The 11824-nt window shown below is 44.7% G+C and overlaps 1 protein-coding gene across 2 annotated transcripts; it reads left to right on the forward strand.

The window, feature by feature from the left end:
* Window positions 1-1520: 1520 nt before the first annotated feature.
* On the forward strand, window positions 1521-10733 carry LOC139392589 (thymidine phosphorylase-like). 2 transcript variants are annotated; one of them, XM_071140671.1, is made up of 10 exons: window positions 1521-1815; window positions 2227-2433; window positions 3014-3216; window positions 3369-3467; window positions 3563-3692; window positions 3777-3895; window positions 4101-4263; window positions 4579-4806; window positions 4999-5139; window positions 5241-5681. In XM_071140671.1, the coding sequence occupies exons 2-10, from the start codon at window positions 2295-2297 to the stop codon at window positions 5378-5380; spliced, it is 1362 nt and encodes a 453-aa protein (XP_070996772.1). In that variant the 5' UTR covers window positions 1521-1815; window positions 2227-2294; the 3' UTR covers window positions 5381-5681. The 2 variants fall into 2 exon arrangements, with proteins under 2 accessions (XP_070996772.1, XP_070996773.1); XM_071140672.1 differs by lacking the exons at window positions 1521-1815; window positions 5241-5681 and adding an exon at window positions 9147-10733 and having other exon boundaries at window positions 2232-2433.
* Window positions 10734-11824: the final 1091 nt, after the last annotated feature.

Genomic DNA, 11824 nt, shown 5'->3' on the forward strand with positions numbered 1-11824 from the left:
ACTTGCACAATTGGTGGCTGACTAAATACTTTTTTGCCCCACTGTATACCAGCCTGTTGGTCAGAAAGCCAAGCTGAGAAATGGTAGTCATCTGATTTTGCTCTGAGTACCATTGTGAAACCCTGACCCTGACTGCCCTGAACCAAACCAGGCCTATGCACATACAAACCTCGCCTACCCCGCACAAATCATTGCCTTCCTGAACCAAGACAAGCCTACTCTGATGACCAACACCAGGTCGACTACCACCGCTAACCAGGACCAGAGTGTTTCTGTATGACTGAAGACACTTTGGGCGCTAACATTGAATTGCTCAGTGGAGGCTGGTGGGAGGAGATATAGGAGGATAGGCTCATTGTAATGACTGGAATGGAATAATTGGAACAGAGTCAAACGTGGTTTCCATATGTTTGATACCATTCCATCAATTCCATTCCAGCCATTACAATGAGCCCGTCCTCCTGTAGATCCTCCCACCAGCCGCCCTGGAATTGCTCAAATTCTAAAAGCTCAGTTCAGTGCTTTCAGAGGAAGACAGGTACAGACCAGGGTCAGGGAGTGTTCAGGTAGGTGAAGACAGGTACAGACCAGGGTCAGATGTAAGGATCTGGGAGGGTTCAGGTAGAGGGGATGGGTTGAGGGTAAAGGGAGGGAGGGGGTGAGGGTTAGGGGATGGGGTGAGGCTATTGGGATGATGCGAAATGGTAGGGTCAGATGTTTTTACGTCAAAATGACTGTTTCCCCTTCTGATTCGTGATGGGTTGTGACTACTGTCGTAGTTAATGACTAACTGACCCGCTCCACCACTCACACCCATTGGTCACTAGTCCTTCCATACAGACAGACAGAGAGGGGTATTTGACTAGTGTGTGTTCTCAAGGTTGGAAGACATGACAGTGTTCAGGAGCAGCGTTCCGGTACAGGTAGGAAACTCTTAATAAAAACCTTAATAGACACAGAAAAGAAGAGGAGGAAGGGAAGCACTGCTGAGGTACACAATAGTAGACTTGGTAGACAGAAGATGCTCTTTGGTAAAAGGGGTAAATTGGTCATCAAAAAGAAAGGAGGACCAAGGTACTCTTCATACAATTAATTACAATGTCTTTATTTGTATGGCATGTTCAATGGAAACAAAGTTTAAAAACTCAGATGCATTTCGGCCGCACGGCCTTCCTCAGAGAGTACAAAGAAATTATAATACAATGTTCTCTTTTGAACATATTTTTCCAATCAGCCCTGATTTGAAGAGGAAGTGGTTACAGCATTCATTGGACAACACCCAGTAAGCAATACTATACACATTAAAAGTGAAAAACTGTAGATATGCTATCAACAAATTTAACTCAAAGCTAGAAGCATCAGAATGCCTAGAAAGGTAGTTCTAAGCTTAAATATGACTGGGCAAAGTGCCAAGAATAGGAGAGACATCTTTTTCCATAGTACATTAGAACAGTGCAAACGTGGACAATAACGGTCCAGACATAGATGAGGGCAATAGTGCAACATGTCCACTAGATGGCAGAAAATGGACCAATCACAACCCGACAGGAAAGAGGAGAAACCCATGACATGGGTTGTTGACTCAAAGAGAGAGAAAGACAATAGTTGAACAGTTTTGAACAAATAAATTCCTTCCAAAATGAAGTAGAAGCAAGAGAGAAATAGAGCAAGAGAGAGAGATTATTATTGTTATTATTATTATATATATTTTTTCAGTTTCATTTTTCTGGCAAGTTCAGCTGACTAGTTCAGCCAACAGAAACGCCCTGCTCAAACAGACTTTCCAAGACAACACTAGAACTCTTCTAAGTCAAGGTAAGATTTTGGTATTACTCATTTATTGCCACTGGGGCCCACTTGTGTTACTATTAACTGACTGTTACACTGATGTTACTACATGATTGTAGCAGGTTTACTAACGAGTTAGTTCTATTAACTATGCTGACGATGTATGCCATTATTTTAGATAATATGGTAACAAAGATGTAGGTTGTTTGTAGAGGTTTGGCTTGGAAATGTGTTTTTGCCTGGTCACATGTGTTGTACATTGAAGTCCACAAGCAAAGGGAGAGAAGGAACGCAACGTGGCAGTTATGAGAGTGAACTGTATTTACGCTGATCAGGGGTGTATTCATTCCGCCGATTCTGTTGAAACATACACACACAATAGTTTAGTGATTTAAAACAATCCCTCGTGTATTTTCCTCTCCTACTTGTCACATGCAGCTGTGTGTCAGTCAGCTGTGTGTCAGTCATCTGTGTGTCAGTCCGCTGTGTGTCAGTGAGCTGCAGGGATGGCGCACCACGAGCAGAGCAAAGCCACTTTCCCAGAACACATCCGCAAGAAACGGAACGGTGAACAGCTGAGTGCTGGGGAGATCCGAGACTTCGTACAGGGTGTCAAGGACAAGACCATCCAAGAGAGCCAGATTGGTACACACACACACACACACACACACACACACACACACACACACACACACACACACACACACACAGACACAGACACAGACACGCACACACACACACACACACACACACACACACACACAGACACACACACACACACACACACACACACACACACACACACACACACACACACACACACACACACACAGACACACACACACACACACACACACACACACACACACACACACACACACACACACACACACACACACACACACACACACACACACACACACACACACACACACCATCCAGCGACGTGCAGGTAGGTCACAGAGTCACAGTGGGTGGGATGCCAGATAAGGCAAGTTATTATAGGTCTGCAGAGAAGAAGACCCCCACACACTTTAGACTGAGTATAAATAGTCAAGCTCAGGCCAAAACCTGCACTCTACTCTACAGTTGAAATTCTGATCTGATGTGTGTATGTGTGTGTGCGCGTGTGTGTGCGTGCGTGCGTGTGTGTGTGAGTGCGTGTGTGTCTGCATGTGTGTGTGTGTGTGTGTGTGTTTGCTTGTGTGTGTGTGTGTGTGTATAGGAGCCATGCTGATGGCAATCTGGCTGAAGGGAATGGTAGCAGAGGAGACTCTCGCACTGACGAAGGAGATGATGATGTCAGGGGAAGTGATGTCATGGCCGGCAGAGTGGGAGGGGCTAATGGTGGATAAACACTCGACAGGTGGAGTGGGGGACAAGATCAGCCTGGTGCTGGCTCCTGCTCTGGCTGCCTGCGGCTGCAAGGTACCTGCCTGGATCCACCTGTGTGTGTGTGTGTGTGTGTGCGTGTGTGTGTCTGTGTGTGTGTGTGTGTGTGTGTGTGTGTGTGTGTGTGTGTGTGTGTGTGTGTGTGTGTGTGTGTGTGTGTGTCTGACTATCAGAAGCTGTGTCCATAGGTACCCATGATAAGTGGCAGAGGTCTGGCACACACAGGCGGCACGCTCGACAAACTGGAGTCCATCCCTGGCTTTAACGTCTATCAGTCAGTACAACAGGTACTCTCTCTCTCTCTCCCGCTCTCTCTCTCTCTCTCTCTCTCTCTCTCTCATTTACAAGTTATTAACATGTGTTATTGTGGCACCATCCTCAGCTGCATCGAATCCTGGAGGAGGTTGGCTGTTGCATTGTAGGACAGACAGATAACCTGGTGCCTGCTGACAAGGTCATGTACGCTCTGAGAGACGTTACGTCTACAGTCGACAGCCTCCCACTCATCACAGGTCTGCCAACAACAACAACAGCAAACTGGACTACCTTTCAAAGTAGAGAAATGAACATGTGAATAGTGTGTGTGTTCTCTCCAGGCTCTATCATCTCTAAGAAGGGTGCTGAGTCTCTGAGTGCCTTGGTTCTGGATGTGAAGTTTGGGAATGCAGCTCTCTACAAAGACCTGGACAGTGCCAAGTCACTGGCCCAGTCCATGGTAACCCTAACACTGACACCTGACCTTTACCCCATTCTTGTTTGAATGTCTGGAGGGCCATGTTTTCACTCCTGCCTTGTACTTGATTGATCAAATAAGGTTGTTGATTTAGTTAGGAACTCAACTGGTTGTCAAGTCTGGAATAGAAAGGACATAACACAAAGCAGACCCCTGACCCTTACCTTGACCCCATTCTCTCCTGCAGGTGACAGTTGGGAACAGTTTGGGGATCCGTACCGGGGCGGTGCTTAGTCGTATGAACTGTCCTATTGGTCGCTGTGTGGGGAACACTCTGGAAGTGATGGAGTCCCTGGAGTGTCTAAAGGGGAGGGGCCCAGACGACATACTGGAGCTGGTCACAAGTCTGGGTGAGGAATACACACACACACAAACACACACACTCAGTGAATTGGTTCCTTTGGACCAAAACCAAGCAGACCAAGACCTAGTTAGAATGTCAGTTCTGCTCGGGCTTAGCTACAGTCTAGACACAGAAGCTGTGGATGTTCATTACCTTCAAATTCAAGTCAATATTCTGTGTGTGTGTGTGTGTGTGTGTGTGTGTGTGTGTGTGTGTGTGTGTGTGTGTGTGTGTGTGTGTGTGTGTGTGTGTGTGTGTGTGTGTGTGTGTGTGTGTGTGTGTGTGTGTGTTTGTGTGTGTGTGTGTGTGTGTGTGTGTGTAGGTGGGCTGCTGTTGTGGATGATTGGCCGTGCAGGGAGCCTGGATGAGGGTAAAAAGGTGATCTCTACAACCCTGCAGAATGGTGCAGCCTTGGAAAAGTTCCAGAACATGATGATTGGTCAGGGAGTAGCCAATCAGATCGCTGCATCACTCTGTTCAACCAACGCAGACTACTACAGCATCCTGAGACGGGCACACTACCAGACAGAACTGGAGACACAGGGCCACGGTAACACACACAGGCACAGATTAACAAATGCAAATGCGCGCACACACGCACACACACACACACACACAAACACACACACACACACACACACACACACACACACACACACACACACACACACACACACACACACACACACACACACACACACACACGCATACACTGCATGACTTTGTCTTTTGGTGTCTGCAGGGACAGTGCTGGACATAGACGGCATGGTCATTGCTCAGGTGCTGCACAGGTTGGGGGCGGGACGTTCGAAGGCCGGAGACCCTGTCAATCACAGCGTGGGGGCGGAGCTTCTGGTGTCTTTGGGACAGAAGGTGGAGAAAGGTGAGAACTCTCTAACCCTGTGTGTGTGTGTGTGTTAGCGTGTAAAGGGTGTAGGGTCGGTGTCACCCTGATCTGACTCAACCTTTCCCCTCTGACCCCAGGGCAGCCATGGCTGCGTGTCCACTACGAGACTCCGGCGTTGAGTGCAGAGCAGAGACTCAGTCTACAAGGGGCGCTGACACTGGGGCCCGTCGACCAGCTACACACACAGCCACTAGTGGCAGAAATCATACTGCCATAGTGACACAAATCTACTCTATGTTAAAGCTTGATTTGGAGATGACCTGCCTTTGGGAATCTCAGTGTTTAATTTTTAAAGGATGTATAGTTCAGAACTAAAGCCTCTGTCTCCTGCTCTTCACTCTCAAAGTCCTCTCTGATTCACCCATATAAAGTCATAAGATTCTGTGGAGACTGAATAGATGTTTACCGTTTCCAGGAACTGTGTGAAGGCAATTTCTGTTAAACCTTACTAATGCTTGTGTAATAAAATATCCTTCTTTAAGCCTCGGCATTGGGCTTGGGATGGTTAAAGAAATCAATATAAGATATAAAAGTGTGTGCACATTAATAGAGACATGTTGTAACTGTTCTGGGTGTGTAGAATGACCCCAGGATGTCTGGGAGCTCAGCCAATACTTGACAGGAACTGACTGGTTCCTCTTAAGTTAACTGGAGACAGAGTAAAGGTTTTATCCTGCACACCAATGATTAAACTATTGTTCTGTCAGGAGCCTGTTTCTGGGCAAAATATTCGTATTTTGTGTGTGTGTGTGTGTGACCAGTACGACCATATATCATCTGGGCTGACAGTCAAAGGCGCTAGCTTGCCCAACTTGGGGGAACCGTTAAGCTACTCAAATCAAATCAAAGTTTATTTGTCACGTGCGTGGAATACAACAGTTGAATACAGTGAAATGCTGAATACAACAGGTGTAGTAGACCTCACAGTGAAATACTTACATACAGGCTCTAACCAATAGTGCAAAAAAGGTATTAGGTGAACAATAGGTAAGTAAAGAATGAAAAACAACAGTAAAAAGACTGAAAAATAACAGTAGTGAGGCTTTATACAGTAGAGAGGCTATATACAGTAGTGATGCAATATACAGTAGAGGGGCTCTATACAGTAGAGAGGCTATATACAGTAGAGAGGCTATATACAGTAGCGAGGCTATATACAGTAGTGAGGTTATATACAGTAGAGGGGCTCTATACAGTAGAGAGGCTATATACAGTAGAGAGGCTATATACAGTAGCGAGGCTTTATACAGTAGAGAGGCTCTATACAGTAGAGAGACTATATACAGTAGTGAGGCTATATACAGTAGCGAGGCTTTATACAGTAGAGAGGCTATATACAGTAGAGAGGCTATATACAGTAGCGAGGCTTTATACAGTAGAGAGGCTCTATACAGTAGAGAGGCTATATACAGTAGTGAGGCTATATACAGTAGAGAGGCTATATACAGTAGAGCAGCTGTATACAGTAGCGAGGCTATATACAGTAGAGAGGCTATATACAGACACCGGTTAATCGGGCTGATTGAGGTTGTTTGTACATTTAGATATGGTTAAAGTGACGATGCATATATGATGAACAGAGTGTAGCAGTAGCGTATGACTGGTGTGGCTGGGTCTTTGACCATTTTTAGGGCCATCCTCTGAAACCGCCTGGTCAGGATGCTCTCGATGTTGCAGCTGTAGAACCTTTTGAGGATCTCAGGACCCATGCCAAATGTTTTTAGTTTCCTGAGGGGGAATAGGCTTTGTCGTGCCCTCTTCACGATTGTCTTGGTGTGTTTGGACCGTTCTAGTTTGTTGTTGATGTGGACACCAAGGAAATTGAAGCTCTCAACCTGCTCCACTACAGCCCCGTCGATGAAAATGGGGGCATGCTCGGTCCTCTTTTTCCTGTAGTCCACAATCATCTCCTTAGTCTTGGTTATTTTGAGGTATAGGTTGTTATTTTGGCACCACCCGGCCAGATGATGGTGTTGGAGTCGTGCCTGGGCATGCAGTCATGGGTGAACAGGGAGTACAGGAGGGGACTGAGCACGCACCCCTGGGGGGCTCCAGTGCTGAGGATCAGCGTGGCAGATGTGTTGCTATCTACCCTCATCACCTGGGGGTGGCCTGTCAGGAAGTCCAGGATCCAGTTGCAGAGAGAGGTGTTTAGTACCTGGATCCTTAACTTAGTGATGAGCTTTGAGGGTACTATGGTGTTGAACGCTGTACTGCAGTCAATGAATAGCATTCTCACATAGGTGTTCCTTTTGTTCAGGTGGGAAAGGGCTGTATGGAGTGCAATAGAGATTGTATCATCTGTGGATCTGTCTGGGCGGTATGCAAATTGGTGTGTGTCTAGGGTTTCTACGATAATAGTGTTGATGTGAGCCATTACCAGTCTTTCAAAGCACTTCATGGCTACGGACGTGAGTGCTACGGGTCTGTGTTCATTTAGACAGGTTGACTTTGTGTTCTTGGGCACAGGAAACATGGTGGTCTGCTTGAAACATGTTTGTATTACAGTCTCAATCAGGGACATGTTGAAAATGTCAGTGAAGACCCCTGCCAGTTGGTCAGCACATGCCAGGAGCACACGTCCTGGTAATCCGTATGGCCCCGCAGCCTTGTGAATGCTAACGTGTTTAAAGGACTTACTCACATCGGCTACGGAGAGCGTGATCACACAGTCGTCGGGAACAGCTGATGCTCTCATGCATGCCTCAGTGTCGCTTGCCTCGAAGCGAGCATAGAAGTGATTTAGCTCGTCTGGTAGGCTCGTGTCACAGGGCAGCTCGCGGCCGTGCTTCCCTTTGTAGTCTGTAATAGTTTGCAAGCCCTGCCACATAAGACGAGCGTCGGAGCCGGTGTAGTATGATTCAATCTTAGCTCTGTATTGACGCTTTGCCTGTTTGATGGTTTGTCGCAGGGCATAGCAGGATTTCTTATAAGCTTCCGGGTTAGAGTCCCGCACCTTGAAAGCGGCAGCTCTACCCTTTAGCTTAGTGCGAATGTTGCCTATGATCCTAGGCTTCTGGTTGTGGTATGAACGTACAGTCACTGTGGGGATGACGTCCTCGATTCACTTATTGATAAAGCCAGTGACTGATGTGGTGTACTCCTCAATGCCATCGGAAGAATCCCAGAACATATTACAGTCTGTGATAGCAAAACAGTCTTGTAGTTTAGCATCTGATTCATCTGACCACTTTTTTATAGACCGAGTCACTGGTGCTTCCTGCTTTAATTTTTGCTTGTAAGCAGGAATCAGGAAGATAGAGTTGTGGTCGGAAGTATGTCAGGCGTGACTTCCTGACTGTTATCCAGAAACACACACAGTAAGCCAAGACAAATGCTGATCGACAGCTGACTGTGTTATATCAGTTTCACTGACAGTTTCATTCGTGTGTGTAGGGATTTTCCTTTTTGGTTTGTCTCAGCATGAACTCAACAGATTCTTCCAAAACAACAACGATACTGCTTTCCACATTGCTTCTAAATATGAATACACCTGTCCACACATCTCTATTATCATATAAATATAAGCACAAAATGTTTGGCCAGTATGCCCCTAACAACCTGGTAACTTTAATATTATGAAAACATTTGGTGACAGAAAGAAAGGAAACATTACAGAAAGGAGATATTACTGCACTGTTGGAGCTGCAACACAAGCATTTCACTACTCACTCACATACATCTGATAAATATGTGTACGTGACCAATAAAATGTAGTTTGATTTGATTTGTAAAGGATATCATAAAGGCTCAATGTAGGCTACATCTCAATCCATAGAAAAATGTTTAGCAAATGTATTGAAAATTAAATACAGAAATCAAATTTGCATAAGTATTTACACCCCTGAGTCTATACTTGTAGAAGCACCTTTGGCAGCGATTACAGATTTGCTTTGTCTTGGGTTTGTTTGTACCAGCTTTACACATCTGGATTTTTTTTTTCTCTCATTCTTCCTTTTCTCACGCTCTGTTCTGTTCTCAAGCTCTGTTAAATTAGATGGGGAGCGGCGAAAAACAGCAATCTTCAAGTCCTTCAATCCACAGATTTTCAATGGGTTCAAGTCTGGGCTTTGGCTGGGCCACTTTAGGACTTTCACATTCTTGTTCTGAAGTCATTCCAGTATTGCTTTGGCTGTATGTTTGGGGTCATTGTTCTGTTGGAACGTAAGTCTTTGCCTCAGTCTAAAGTTGTTTGCACTCTGAAGCAGGTAATCATCAAGGATTTGCCTGTATTTGGATCAATTCATTGTTCCTCTGTCCTTGCCAGTCACCCAGTCCATGCTGCTGAAAAGTATCCCCATAGCATGATGCTGCCACCACGCTTCACTGTACGGATGGTGTTAGACGGGTGATGAGCTGTGCCTGGTTTTCTCAACATGGTCTCAGAGCATTTCGTATTATTTTGTGCGTATATAATCCAAAACACTCAATTTACTGTGATATGTTACGTTTCGTATGGTATCTTATTTAGAGGATGTCCATTATCCATTTTGTATGATATGTTACGGATTAGAATTCATAATACAATTCCTACAATATGTTTCGAATTTGTTAAATGTATGACATGTCATGATTAAAATTTGTTGTTGCTAACAGCTAGGTGTCTAACGCTAACTAGCTCTAGGGGTTAAGGTTAGGGAAGGTTAGGGAAGGGTTAGCTAAAAGGGTTAGGGGAAGGGTTAGCGAACTTGATAAGTAGTTCCAACGTAGCTAAAAATTTGTTTCAATGTTGCTAACTAGCTAAAATGCTAAAGTTTTCCATGATGAGATTCAAACACTCAACGTTGGGGTTGCTAGAAGTTAGTGTTATACACCCACATCCACCCCGACTAATCACCCTACTATTGTTTTTGCCTTAAGAAACCTGTTTTATGTAACCATTATGGAGGAAATGATTGAATTACCTACCATGTTGTTTAATTGAACATACTATGCTGTTTTTACTTGGATAATTATCCATTGTTATATTTTAGTATAGGCTTGTCTTGTGTGACTTAGTCATGGGTCTGGGCATACAGATAAGAGCCGTTTGGGTGCAACTGCAGTATGTGAGATCCTGTTTTAACAATCTACAGGAACTTTGATGTGTGAAAACTGTAAGGGAAATATTACGTATTTACCTGCTTTGTTGAATTATATGCTTAACAATAGTAAGAGACTTTCATAACTACAAATGCTGTGCTTCTGTAAAGGGATGGTTCCCCTCTAGCTCCCTGCAGCTGGTCTGTGGGTATAGTCAAGGACATGGTGTGAGCCGAGATAGAGATAGCCTGAGAAATAGAACAAACCCCTATTTGTTTCTAATCATCTACGCCTCTGAGAAACTAAGCCAGGGTACAGGGAAACAACACCCGGTGAACATAACCACAACATGAACCCAAGGTAGCTTATGATGCCCCGAATCTGCATGGGAGGGGTGGAACCAGCCATGACTAAGCATTTTTAGGTCTGCTATATAGGACCTCTGTTTTTTCTGTACCGTTGAGCTCTCTGCCTTACACTCAAGAGTGTGAGGTCGACCAGCTTCATTATTGCAATTCTTATTAAATAAAGATGATCGTTTGAAGAAATTACAAAGTCTCTCTCACTTGGTTAGAATGTCCTGCTAAACATTCTGGTAACACACAGACACACACACACACACACACTGCCACATGAACACAGACACATACACATTATTCAGCTGTTCACATTTGTCTTGATCGACAGGTTTTCCAGTTTGTTGTTGTTGTTGATGTTAAACATGTCCTCCAGTTATATTGGCTGAGTATCTACAGTGATGCAAAACAGTATTTAGTCAGCCACCAATTGTGCAAGTTCTCCCACTTAAAAAGATGAGAGAGGCCTGTAATTTTCATCATATGTACACTTCAACTATGACATACAAAATGAGAAAAAAAATCCAGAAAATGACATTGTAGGATTTTTAATGAATTTATTTGCAAATGATGGTGGAAAATAAGTATTTGGCCACCTACAAACAAGCAAGATTTCTGGCTCTCACAGACTTGTAACTTCTTCTTTAAGAGGCTCCTCTGTCCTCCACTCGTTACCTGTATTAATGGCACCTGTTTGAACTTGTTATCAGTATAAAAGACACCTGTCCACAACCTCAAACAGTCACACTCCAAACTCCACCAGAAACAAATTTGTAGACCTGCACCAGGCTGGGAAGACTGAATCTGCAATAGGTAAGCAGCTTGGTTTGAAGAAATCAACTGTGGGAGCAATTATTAGGAAATGGAAGACATACAAGACCACTGATAATCTCCCTTGATTTGGGGCTCCACGCAAGATCTCACCCTGTGGGGTCAAAATGATCACAAGAACGGTGAGCAAAAATCCCAGAACCACACGGGGGGGACCTAGTGAATGACCTGCAGAGAGCTGGGACCAAAGTAACAAAGCCTACCATCAGTAACACACTACGCCGCCAGGGACTCAAATCCTGCAGTGCCAGACGTGTCCCCCTGCTTAAGCCAGTACATGTCCAGGTCCGTCTGAAGTTTGCTAGAGAGCATTTGGATGATCCAGAAGAAGATTGGGAGAATGTCATATGGCCAGATGAAACCAAAATATAACTTTTTGGTAAAAACTCAACTCGTCGTGTTAGGAGGACAAAGAATAATGAGTTGCATTCAAAGAACACCCTACCTACTGT

Source organism: Oncorhynchus clarkii, chromosome 33, assembly GCF_045791955.1.
Source record: "Oncorhynchus clarkii lewisi isolate Uvic-CL-2024 chromosome 33, UVic_Ocla_1.0, whole genome shotgun sequence".
NCBI classification, from domain to species: Eukaryota; Metazoa; Chordata; class Actinopteri; order Salmoniformes; family Salmonidae; genus Oncorhynchus; species Oncorhynchus clarkii.